Source organism: Blastocystis sp. subtype 4, assembly GCF_000743755.1.
Source record: "Blastocystis sp. subtype 4 strain WR1 chromosome Unknown seqid_0268, whole genome shotgun sequence".
Classification (NCBI taxonomy): domain Eukaryota; class Bigyra; order Opalinata; family Blastocystidae; genus Blastocystis; species Blastocystis sp. subtype 4.
Genome location: NW_014569279.1, coordinates 954 through 13813, shown reverse-complemented (window position 1 = coordinate 13813; position 12860 = coordinate 954). Strand labels below are relative to the sequence as shown.

General features: G+C 38.5%; 5 protein-coding genes across 5 annotated transcripts in view; 2 read left to right on the top strand and 3 right to left on the bottom strand.

The window, feature by feature from the left end:
* Positions 1-560: 560 nt before the first annotated feature.
* On the bottom strand, positions 561-4820 carry JH06_3921 (drug metabolite transporter superfamily; the record flags this gene model as incomplete). The annotated part of the gene is made up of 16 exons (XM_014670486.1): positions 561-596; positions 625-1011; positions 1042-1148; positions 1178-1259; positions 1290-1391; positions 1424-1621; positions 1652-1944; positions 1979-2022; positions 2060-2156; positions 2243-2275; positions 2305-2443; positions 2474-2762; positions 2793-3093; positions 3124-3262; positions 3294-3390; positions 3418-4820. 16 exons carry the CDS (start codon positions 4818-4820, stop codon positions 561-563), a joined length of 3747 nt encoding a protein of 1248 aa, XP_014525972.1.
* Positions 4821-5352: 532 nt separating this feature from the next.
* On the top strand, positions 5353-6155 carry JH06_3920 (nhypothetical protein; the record flags this gene model as incomplete). Its single annotated transcript, XM_014670485.1, has 5 exons — positions 5353-5508; positions 5539-5651; positions 5682-5772; positions 5803-5922; positions 5952-6155. The coding sequence occupies 5 exons, from the start codon at positions 5353-5355 to the stop codon at positions 6153-6155; spliced, it is 684 nt and encodes a 227-aa protein (XP_014525971.1).
* A 2507-nt stretch (positions 6156-8662) lies between these two features.
* JH06_3919 (hypothetical protein) lies at positions 8663-10855 on the top strand (the record flags this gene model as incomplete). The annotated part of the gene is made up of 2 exons (XM_014670484.1): positions 8663-8909; positions 8946-10855. The coding sequence occupies 2 exons, from the start codon at positions 8663-8665 to the stop codon at positions 10853-10855; spliced, it is 2157 nt and encodes a 718-aa protein (XP_014525970.1).
* A 25-nt stretch (positions 10856-10880) lies between these two features.
* JH06_3918 (upstream activation factor subunit spp27-like protein) lies at positions 10881-11572 on the bottom strand (the record flags this gene model as incomplete). The annotated part of the gene is made up of 5 exons (XM_014670483.1): positions 10881-11006; positions 11037-11072; positions 11104-11192; positions 11224-11347; positions 11372-11572. The coding sequence occupies 5 exons, from the start codon at positions 11570-11572 to the stop codon at positions 10881-10883; spliced, it is 576 nt and encodes a 191-aa protein (XP_014525969.1).
* Positions 11573-12491: 919 nt separating this feature from the next.
* Positions 12492-12860, bottom strand: part of JH06_5708 (aspartate ammonia-lyase) — a gene marked incomplete at both ends in the record, with an annotated part of 1298 nt that continues 929 nt past the window's right edge. Inside the window, 2 exons of the mRNA XM_014670482.1 lie at positions 12492-12812; positions 12839-12860. The exon at positions 12839-12860 is cut by the window's right edge and continues 929 nt beyond it. Of these exons, the coding sequence (XP_014525968.1) occupies positions 12492-12812; positions 12839-12860 (343 nt within the window). The remainder of the gene's footprint in view (positions 12813-12838) is intronic.

The following is a 12860-nucleotide window of genomic DNA, read 5'->3' as shown; positions in this document are numbered from 1 at the left end:
AGCGATAGATAAATGATGATTGACTTCTGGGAAGTCGTCAAAGATCTGGGATTCGTAACAATCCTTTATTGCAGTGATTTTATACCTCATCTTAAAGAGAATACTCTATTTGGAGTGTAATCATATCAATTTCATTACATCTTGTAGACCTACATTGTCTCTCTCATTCTTCTTTTTTGGAATCCTAAACTCCATATATCTGTATTTAGCAATATATCTTCCATATATTAAGAAGATTCATGAGGATTGGGAGACATATTGTCCGGTGAATGAAAAAGGAAATCTTAATGTCTAGAATGTTGTATATACAATGACAGTTGTGATGGTATTATTTGTGATACTGTAAGAATCTATCTTGTTTGATCATGAAGGTTGGTGAGAACGTTTTGGGCTGTTTGGGGACTTCTAACCATTCCGATTTTTTTGCTTGGATTTTCGTGTATTGCTGACTTCTTCTCTCATTTCTTGTGTGATTGTTTAAACACTTCAGTTTACAAGAACAGCTGATAGAGGAACGCCGAAAAACCGTTTCGGATGAAGATCCAACTCTATATTTCCATTCACACTCCCAATCCTACCTGTTGAAAAGAGCCATCCTAAGTGATGACTACAATTTTCACATACAATTATTTGCCATGTATAACCCGGAAACCAAGTATCTTCGGCTGAAGGCGGAGTTACTCGTGCATAGTGTTCGAGGATCCGTGTCGTCATTACATTGAAAGAAGCGCCATATCGGTTCACAAACACTCCTTTCACACTATTTCCACCAAAAATGTTAAGTCGTTCATTATTGGTAAATGAGCCCAACTTTTGACCACACTTACACAGCAATTCCGATTTCTCACAGCAAAGCAACTCCGCTTGTTTCAATCGTTCTTCTGCAGTCTCACAACGAAACAAAGCTGCTTCCTCCTCGTAGTTTGTCAACATTTGATGGCAAACGAAGAAACTCAATTCCTGCATGTCCGAAGGTAATAGCCTATAGACATCTGGAGTACTGAGCTCTGACTACAATTTCAGACCGACTCCAACTCCTACGTAGTAATTGCTTGATTTCTTCAGGATCTTAACTGCCATATCTTCATATTGATAGTTGTCATTATTCTGATTGAGAAAAGCAGCCCTTCCCATAATCGGCATCTTCACTGTTCTTAACCAATTCAATCACTCCTACAAATCGGATTCGCTATATAAGAATTATCTACAAAAGAAGGGTACTTGATTGTTGGTTGTGAGATTTCATCGAGTATTCGTACCTAGACCTTATTCGAAGCATCAACATCCACCACTCCATTAACAGTTCGACTGATTGGATCCACTTTGTATGATTCCACAATACATCGTCTGTCACATTTGAACACAACTCCCAGACAGTAGGAAGATTCATCCTATACAAATTAAATAAAAGATAAAGATAAACGAAATGAGCCTTCTCTAACGAGATAGTACAGCCATAACGTAATTCCAATGGAGTATCATCATGACATCCAATCAAACAGGGAAGCAGTTTTGTCTCATCGGATTGAGATCGTAATCCCAACAATTGGAGAAGAAGGAGAACAACAGTAGGATTCGTTGTTACATAAGGTATCCTATCTCCTGGCATTGGGATCATTTCCTATGAATGGGAAGTCATTAGTATTATTACATCTATAGGAATAATACATGCATTGTTGAAAATGGAATGGACTTCTGGTTTGATAACTTCTTCCGTTGTAATATCATGAACCAGATGATCGTTACCTCCATCACGATTCGAAATAACAGCCAAATACGAATGATCCAATGCCTCTTGATTGATTTCTATTTGTTCAACTCCGATGGAAGATTCATCATTATAGCTACCTACTGAGGATTCTGATTCATTTTGTTCGTTATCTTGACGTTCTCCTTGTTCGTCTCTATAGTTCTTGCAATCAAAGAAACTATACTCTTGATTCTCTACAAGAGCATCATACAATCTATAGGTGAATACCAACATCTACTCCAAACAGTTGATCAAGGTCCAAGTTGAAGTCACTATCGTCTAGTCATAACAGAGCAACAATAAAAAGACATGAGGATCCTGAATCGCTTGGATGATCCATTATAATGACTAGAAAAGAGAGTATTGGTTAACAAATAGTCAGCACCCAAATAAGACACCACAAAAACTAAACTAATCATTTGACAATGACAAACTCAGTTGTCCATAAGTCTCTTTTTACTCCTAATTCTGGAAGCCTTCGCCTTTGTTTACTCTTCTTACTAGCAATATTATAAAGAACTGCACCTACACTTGATCCCATATACCTTAACTACCGATAGACGCAGTAGTAATTCCAAATATATTCCCTGTAGACAGTTTCTTATGGAAAATGAGAGAAGTGATGAGAATAATGCTCAACCTCTTAAAAGTACTCGCAATCGAATATGAGAGAGATGATAACAAATACATTGCCTAATAGTGAGACGATTTCCTGTTGAATACAGAATACGACGAAATCGAACTTAGATATTGTAGTAATGCACTTAAAAGAACTCCCTTGACATGGATATGATGAAAGGAGGAATTTGAATACTCCATATACAACACGAGAGGAAAGAGAAGAATGCTACTAATGGTTGCATTGCACAAATGAATCTGATTATAATTAAACGATTTTGTGGCTACAAAATTCTTTTGAAGTCCAGTTCTCATTAGCATCTTTAGGTAGATTCCTTGCCAAACACCAATAATCGTAGATAATAAAGCACAAACGAAACCAACAAGTTCAAACCTAGGATGAAACGAATAGCTAACGACCCACTCGATCTCCTTCACAGAGGCATATGACACACCTATGATAATGGGAAATAAGGAGAGGAAAGTCCGAATATCCACCGTATTCCCAGTCCAAAGGAATACAATGAGAACATTGAAAAATGGTTGTAATGCTTTTACTGTATGTGTAAGAGACACTGGAATCATTCCATATGATTTATAGGTAAGGTATTTAGCACCCATCATTGCCAATGATAAAGGAAACACATAACGGCCAACATCGGAGATACTGAAATGACGATAATAGAACAGAAACTCTTTTCTATGAAAGATGCTCATGTTGATAACTATGAGTAACCACATCTATATACTCTTACAATCACAAATACATCCAACAAGAACATGGAAAAAGGTGAGAGTCAATGGATTAACACCATCTGTTTCCATGATTAGTGTTTTGTTGGCAACTGTAGCAAGAATTGAGAATGAATACCATAGAGCAATTGATGCAATGATCTAGAAGTAAAACGATAGCAATGACATCTACCTTCAACATATGGATGAGTCTCATTCTCCTCTTTGCAGGTGAGATTATGGTCTTTTCATTATCATCATCGTCATGATTCGAAATTGGATCTCCCATTCTTAATGATGAACAAACAAGTGTTCACATAAACTGACGAATTTCTTTGTTTGCAGTCTCTCGTTTCTGTTCATCTTCATAGATTTCTTCGAGAATCGCTATCCAATACTCATCCTCCACCTGAATGCCTTTTTCCTTCATTCGATCGGCTAGTTTCTTGTACTCTTCCATTTCCATATCCTCCATTAATTTGCGGATTTGGGTTCGATACTTCACACGATCGAATGGATCTGGAAACATTTTCTTCAGTACTGCTTTTCCAGCATCACTCTCAAGCGAGACTCCTTCACTCCTGAATTGATTCGCTAAACTAATCACATCTGGTGTTCCCCTTGAAGGCTCCGTTGCCTTGACCCTTTGAGTTTCTCGTAAAGGTGTTTCACATTGCTGATTACACCAGTTCTCAATTTCTTTCAACCACTGAATCTGTTTCCCACTGGAATAGAGTTTCCACAGGAACTTATTCAATGCAATCAAGGTTGCATTCTGTTCAATTAGGGACATCATCTTCATCGAATCGATTAATGTCAGTGATTTTGCAAGTATCTTGAACTGGGCTATCGCCTCTTTCTTTTGACTCTTATACAGTCCTTGAATCAATGGATAAAGGAAACGACAATCCGGACTGACAAGTTGTAAACGGCATGCCATATGAAATGCTTCAATATCTATATTCCGCAGAGTAGCATAAGCAGAAACGATTGATTGAGGATCAAGGGTTGTTCGCATGATAGTCAATTGATTCTCTCGCATGAAGATAAAACCACCACTGGGATGGGGAGTTACAGCAATCACCTTACTGAAATCATAGATAAACGTAAATATACAAATTCCATTCAAAGCATCAAACAAAAGAAAACACCCATTATTTGTACATACTGTTACATAAGAACCCTGATCATCAGGGACAAGATAGATAGGAGTATGATCTTCAATGTCTGAACCGAAGGTACGTGGATATTTGGGTCCTGGATCCGGTCCATTTTCGCTTATCGATTCTGAACACAGTGTATAAGTGGGAGATTTGCTAACCTCTTTTTCCAAGTAAATGAGAAGAGAATGACCAGAGATGAAACCGTTATTGGGATGAAGAATACAAGCTGCACAACCCCTTTTGACGGTGCAGTGGGAAGAATTGAATTTTCCATACTGCATCTTCTCCATAGTCCCATCAAACATTTGAACAACATAAAATTCACAGTTTTCATCAATCTGGATATCATATACCGCTTCCACGTCAAGGGACAAATCAATGTTTGCTATCACAGGCAATGAATTCATATCTTCGAGTTGAAATCGGAGAATTCCATGGGTAGAAACACCATAAGCATTGCCATTATCACTCCATTTTACTCGATGAATTACACAGTTTTCTGGAATACTGTGGTAACCGATACACCTTTTCGTAGTCGTATCGAATACCCTCAGCATATTCCTTTCTACAGCTATAAGATGGTTTCCATCCGGTGATATTGCTGAAACCGAGCTGAATCGATCTAGTATCATATCAGGTTCCTTTGCATGCAGTGAATGGATGACCCATTTGTCTACTCCATGGACTGTCGATTGAATGAGAACACGGTCAGAGGATGACAGTGAAACATTCTCTGTTGTCATATTATTAGGATCTACTAGTTCCTTACTGATCTACACTTATCATCAAAAGACAACTATACTGCACTGATGAACTCAAACTGGTATGGGCATAAACCAGACATGAAAAGAAAAAACTGGCAGCTATCAACTTAAAGAAAAATAGCATCAGGTGTTTCTCCGGCTATTTGAAAAGAACAGATTGTCGTATCAATGAATTCGGAGAACTCTCCATTATATAGTGTTTATCACAGATCCCTTTTACAGATACTCATTGTACCATTCAAGTAGAAACGTAATCAGTAGGCACGAAACGCTGTAACAAAACGGGAATTAGAAAATGAAATAATACCAGCACTGAATCGTGAGTATGAGTGTTCGGACAGTCTTGTTTTATGACTTTTTAGGCGATTATCGGCTTGAACCCGTTGTTGAACTTATTAACTCCAAAATACATCGTTTAGGATTTGCTATTCGAGAAATCAGTTGTGATGACGGTGAATACTATTACTGTTATGTAAACACAGTATTTGCATTATCTTTATAACGAAAATAGGTGGTAGATGCGATCGCCAAGAAGAGTTCACTTCCTGAAGGGTATACTAAGCTTAATATCTTCAATTCTAGTTATCTTTCTCAGCTCCGAGATCTGCTAACTCAAATGGAACAGTTAAATCGTGTTTTGAATCTGATTTATAGAGATGATGTAATAGACCCAACTTCCTTATTTCAAGGAGGTAAGGAAGATGTAGTTCAATATTTCTTCGATCACAATTGGCTCATTCGTTATGTTGGTGTTCACTACCAAGTTGACTTTTAGTCTACTGAAAATGGAACAACTGTGATTGGTGGTCCTCGGTTGCTTGCTGAAATGGGAAATTGGCTGATTAGGGAAGTAGGCTATCCAGAGTGTCCTGTATGTATGGATCCAGTCGTGGGAGTACTATTTCATGGATTTTCTTAGAATAGGGTTTATCTTGTCCTCATGCTTGTGGTGCCAGGCTTCATCATAGTTGTGCCTATCGAACCCTAATGAGCATGGAATCAAATAATGATGGTACCGAAAAAGGTGTTTGCCCGAATTGTAAGGAAAAATGGTCTCTTGATCTTAATTCATTGACTGACCATGGAAGGATATACCGGAGGGAAAACTCATCACAGGAAAGAGAATAGCAGATGTTTGCTTGAACAAATAAACAGTTACATCTTGATTACACTGTTGAGATATTGAAGTAACTTTCCCTTGATTCCAGCCTTACCGAAAGCACAGTATCCACCTTTCAATGGTTCAAACCTAGATTTATGAAAACTATATCCAAATCATACACAAGAAGATTGCATTCATTCATGGAATCTAGATAATTGAAAATATCATTTACTGTATAAGTAATGTGTGACATATGAGGATTCATTCTTTTCAGTTCCTCAACAAAGGACTCACAAATAGCTATATCTCAAAGAGTTACCTTGGTTTGTACCTCTCATACACTGTGTGACAGTTGGGAAATCAGCATACGTTCTTGAACTGCGTCCTTGAACTTGTGTTAAGAGAATTGTATGTTTTGCCAAATCACTCTACTCCTAATTCGAATAAAAAGGGAATACCATTGACCCCCGAAAGAAAGAATAATGGACTAACAAACAAATCAGTTCTCAAAGATATACTTCCCTAGGAGGATTGCAGATCCCACCACGAAAGGAGTAACAACACTTCGTACCATGTTCAATCTACATCTGAACCATTTGCATAATTCTCACATTCTTCTTCGTTTTGATCGATCTTCAGGTGCCTTTTCTTTGTCCAGAAGTTGGTCAACCTGCTCTGGATTCTCGAAAATGATTTCTTTGTTCTGAGAAGTATCGATCATTTCTGATGGATCCTTCTCGGGCATACTAACCTGAGAAAGCTCCGAAGAAGACCGTTTCACAGGGGTTCTCTTAGCAGCAGCCTTTCGCATATGCAAGGTCAGAGCAATTGTACGTTCCTTCTCGAGTTCATTTCGTTCTCGAGCACTAACTATGGCCTCACGTAAATTATACCGAGTTGGAGTACGTTTAGGTGAAACGCTCACTCGTTCTATCTATTCCTAATATGATAGTATTACGACCAACAGTAGGTGAATCCGTGAGGATGGATGATTCATCGAGAATAACGCCACCAAGTAGTTTGAATTCGTGACGGATTTTCGGGAAGTTAATATCTTCATCACTATTAGTAAACTGCTTTAAAAGAGAATGGATGTAATCTACAACAAATCCTTATCTCTCGAATACCTAGTTCAGCCGTCACTGTTGCTGAATCTGTATCAATAAAAGCAATCTTCTGTACAATCTCTTCTTCCTTATCCATCGTGTTCAACCATGGGAGGGAACCTGTTCTCCAGAAATAGAGAATGTAACAAAACGAAATACAGTTATCACGAATGGTAGGTTCTATACATAAGAATGATAATGCAGAACAACCATTGCCTTTCATAACTGAAACTGAATCAAATTTGTGATTAAATTTGAGTGAGTCTCTGGAATGAAATGAGTGACCAGAACTTACCTTTGTGAAAAAGCTTGATTAAGAAGAAAGATACGAGGTGGACAACTTGAGATTATTTTTGAATTAGTTTCGTAGAAATCATACGGTCCCACAGAATAGAGGCACTTACTACGATCCTTGAACTTCTGAAGAATGGTGAACTACATATGAGTTGTATTAGTATAATAAGACCATTCGAGAAGCATGTTTAAAATAGACGGTACTTGGAATCGTCCCTTCTTCATTTGAAAAGTACTTCATGACATTTCGATCAAGGTTTTCACAAACGAAGAAATTATATTCATAGCCACTTTCAGTAGTACCATCAGCATAAACACATGGACCACCTGCCTTCTTACACATCTCAAACAAAGATGATACCATGGAAATCACGATATTGGAGTTCTGGAATTGCATTGATAATCATATCCTCCGGTGAAAAAGCCTTGAAATTGAACGAATGATCAATTTCCGGTTTGAGTAGGATAATGAGGTAATACTCCTTCACTTTGTTGTTACAATCCAGTACTAAAGTAACACAACTAAACAGATTCTCACCTGCATACACCTCACGATAGTCATTCGCATAGATGGTTCGAATGATATTCCATCCATTAAAAACGTCTCCAATTTGAAATTTCATTTAAGAGTACACAGTCCAATATGTACAAGTATATTTAAAATGCAATCTTTCATAAGGATATTTGTGAACATTTGTTGAGGCTTATTGAAGATATGATAATGAAACTACTATAATGGATACATGGAAAAGAAAGAGTTCTTCAAAAGTCAGGAATATGGTTAATTTATACATACAACGTGAGAATAAATGGAGTTCATCCAGTGCAATATCAAATAGAGAGTCTAGTTCATAAAGTGTCAGATATGTTTGGAAAGTATGTATATTACGGATGGATCCAGAGGAATTAACGCTCTCTTCTCTGAAAGCAAATTCCCATATCAGCCGAAAGCGTTTACAGTGATCTGAGGGTCTCGAATAATTCTTCCTCAAGTCTTACATACATCCACTAAATATACTGATAATCTTGTTTTGGAGATCATTGTTTCGTTATTACCAGTATTTCTTTCACCGCGATTATTCACATCTATACCGCGGCATTTCCGTTAATCTCAAATTACCTTGTTAGAGAAAATGGAAGGTCGCGTGCTTGGAATTGATTTTGGTACTTCGTTTTCATCCGTTGCTCTTCTCTTCCATGGGCAAATTAAGATTGTTCAAGATGAGTCTGGTAATACAAACATTCCTTCAGTTGTTTGCTTTCGCGAGAAGGAAAAAGTTGGTGCGGGAGCAAATTTCTTCAGAACTAAGTATCCCAAGAACACAATTTACGAAATTAAGAGAGTGGTTGGTTGCCGATACGATGATGCGGTTGTCCAACGTCTGAAGAATCTTTGGCAATTCAATATTGTGGAAGGTTCGGAACATCGTGTTCAAGTTGAATTCTATGTGAATGATAAGCGGAGAAGATATTACCCTGAGTATGTTATCTCAAAGATCCTCAACTATCTTGTTCAATTGGCTGAAAATGCTACTGGAGAGAAGTTCGAGAAGGCGGTCATTACGGTTCCTGCAAACTTCAACGATACTCAGAGAAAGTGTATTCGTGTTGCAGCTCGATTTGCAAATCTTGAAGTATTGCGAATTATGGATGAACCTGTTGCTGCTGCTGTAGCCATTTCAATTCAAACCAATATCGATAACAGTCGTGTATTAGTATATGATATGGGAGGTGGTACGTTCGATATCTCAATCTTGGAGGTAACCGTGAATGATTACCGAGTAATTGCTACTGATGGTGATCCTTGTCTCGGAGGTGCAGATTTCACTAATGCATTGATGAGTGTGGCTCGAGCAAAGATTCTCCACGATCAGAATATTGATAGTCGTCAGAACCCTCGCCTGGAGATCGAATTACGTTCTCTTTGTGAAAATATCAAAATGGAATTATCATCTGTGGAATGTACGCGAATGGATCTCGATTTATCACGTTATAATGGAGATGAAGATTATCAGTTGTCAATAACTCGAGAAGAGTTTGAGAATGTTATTCGTGAGTCTATTACTCGTTCGATTGAGATTGTACGAAACTGTATGAGTACATATAATGTCTCAATTGGGACTGTTTCTGGAATTGCATTAGTTGGAGGTTCTTCATACATTCCATTAATTCGTAAAGAGCTTCTAAATGTATTCCCTACTCTACGAATTCTTACTGGATATGATCCCCGTGAAGTTGTATGTCGTGGTGCTCTTGTTCAGGCATTAACATTGATATCTGATGGTCCATTGCCCGTTCCTGTAACTCCTACTCCTATTAACAATAACATTAGTCCTCGGATCGGGAATGAGCCTACAATGTTTCTTCCAGATCAGCCTAGCATCCATATGCCTTCACAAGAGATGCAGAAGCGTTCCAATTCCTCATCCTCGCCTTCAGGCATTTCTCCTGTGATGCGGCGTGGAGAGAAGCCTGCGATTCCTTCAACTCCACCAAATCCTCACTCTCCTGGATCACTTCGTGATAAATTGGCACAAGATGTGAAGTCAATTCCCCTTCGGACCAGCTCTATGTTTGATCCTGAATCCACTACAACACAGCCCCAGGTCTCGACTGTCTCAGCTCAAGACCCTGAACCTGCCATGCCATCAGCATCAATCCCTCCTGTCGATCCAATGCAGGTACCACCAATGGCTCCTCCTCCTGTTCCTCCACATCCTTTCGCTCATGTGGCTATCCATCCAACTACTCCTCTGGACCTGGGTATTCGAGTTCGTGGCAAGTATATGGACGTAATCATTGAAAGGAATCAACCTCTTCCTGTTTCTCGTACAAAGACATATATTGCAAATAAGGATCACCCAGATTGTATGCGTTGTTGCATCTATCAAGGTAACAGTGATCTTGTAGCAAAGAATGCAAAAATCGGTCTGATAATGGCGAAGGATATTCCAGTATATGATAACATTCGTAGTATGATTAGCATCACTTTCTCGATTGATATCAATGGAGCTTTCTCTGCGTCTGCTACAGTTGTTGGAAGCAATGCTCCTGTTCGTATTGAAATGTTGGATAGTGTGTTATTGACGGATGATATGATTGAGACAATCAAGAAAGAAGCATTGGATGAAGAGAAAGAAATGGAGTTACAGTGTATTGAAGATTTGAAAGGAGAAATTGAGATGCGTATGGTGGAACTTGAAAACAGTGGTGATGATGATGTACTAGATGTGGTTAATTCCAAGCGTCGGTGGTTGGAAAGCTGTGGAGATGAAGTAACAATTGGAGAATTAGAAAAGTGCTTATATATGTTAAAGAATCTGTAAAATTAACTTGTTTATAACAAAAACCTCACTCTTTCATGTGATCCTTAAACTTCTTTGCTATGTGAAACATATTGATTTGATCTGCCTGAAGAACCGTTTTCAGTTTAGTATCACAGAGAATCTCTCTTTTATTCTCTGGATTCTGAAGGTTCTATTAATTATTACCATCTTCGATTCCTACATGAGCCTTGATATAGTCCCATATAGCTTTAGTATACTACAGTGTCACAATCATAGATCATTCCTACTTCAACTCGACTACATGAATCTTTCCCGATAAATGCAGCAAGAGCCTCATCAATATGATATTCTTGTTGAAATCCTCCCTTCTTCTCCGCTATCATCTTATGGAAGCCAGTCATTCCTACATTCTGTCGTTTCTTTTCTTTTCCTTTCCTTTTTTTCCTTTTTTTCCTTCCGTTTCTTGATATCCTTGGGATCGATACTTACCTCTTCTTTTCCATCCACTGTCATATGTTTCTGAATCAATTTCTAGGTATCAGATATCTCTATAACACGAACAGCCATCTCGAACATCGAGATCGAACTGTTTCCCATCACCAATTTCAGCTTTTCATCACAAAGAATTCTTCGACCATCAGAAGGATCCTGAAGTTTCTTTTCCTTTATATAGTTCCATAAATAGCGAGACACTTTAGTACGCTCACAACGATCAACTCCGGTGACACTTGCCAGTTCTGGAGATAGCTTCACCATTATTACAATCTTTGTGTCTTTGGCGTGTTTTCTGGGTTTCGTTGCGACCAATGTGGTACCCACCTCTTTCAAATGAGTCGACACGATTCCCTTTCATCAAGAAAACACATGCATTCTGAATAAAAGGATATCATAACCTCGTTGAAATGAATTTCATCCTTTTCTGTGAGAGCAAGCAAATTCGCATCACATTGAATCAATCTATTACTCTTCAAATTGTGTTCATTTGCATATTCATAAAACTTGCGTAGAGCCTAGTTGTTAATCAAGGATTGTCAGTACATCGCTTCTTGTCATCGCTTCATTTCCAATAATTTGTGCAAGTACAGAATCAGCTGTATACGTTTTCTTCCGCTGCATCTTTGGAGATGATCCCGTAGTTTCTTCTGATACATCAGATAACGAACTTTCATCATTTGGCGAATCCGAAGACTGTGGAAGAGTACGTTCAGAAGCACTCGAACCCTCACTCTTCGGTTTCTCTTTCTTTTTTTTCTTTGTCTCTGTTTTCTTTGTCTCCTTCTTCTGAGGAGATTCCTAACAATCACTGTCTCATGTCACTCATACTGGTTTTTTGTTTTCAGCCCTATTCTCTAGACTTATCAAGTACTCTGCAATAATTGCCTTGATATCCGACCGATACGGCTTCATATTACACTACATCTCATTATTATCCTTCTTCTTTACTCCATATTTTGCCTCTAACATCTGCTGGACATTCTTTCTGGTTAAAACATCCAAATTCGCCTCCTTCAGAATTGCAGTAATGTCTTCTTGCAACTGGGATTTCGATATTTCTGTGAATTACATACGTATAAACATCCCCAACCAGCCATTGAAGAAATGGAAACCAAAGTGCGAATGATCATTCAAAACGGTAATAACAACAAACAATCCATTCTACAGAGTCCGATTACGTTTACTTCTTGGTCATGTAGTTGGGCTTAGTCATCTTCTCAGGGACAAGAAGCTCATCGACCTCCTGCTTGGTACAGTATCCCTGCTCAACAAGGACATCCTTAATGGACTTGCCAGTCTGGTTAGCAATCTTAGCAGCAGTAGAGCACTTCTTGTAGCCAATGTAAGGAAGCAGACCAGTAACAATACCAATGGAGTTGTGGAGAAGCTTCTCGCACTGAGCCTTATCAGCGGTAATTCCATCAACACACAGAGTACGGAGAGTCTTGGTGGCGCGAGTGAACATGTTGATGTTGTTGAACACGTTGTAGATCAACACAGGCTCCATCACATTCAGCTCCAGCTGACCAGCCTCAGAAGCAAGACTGCA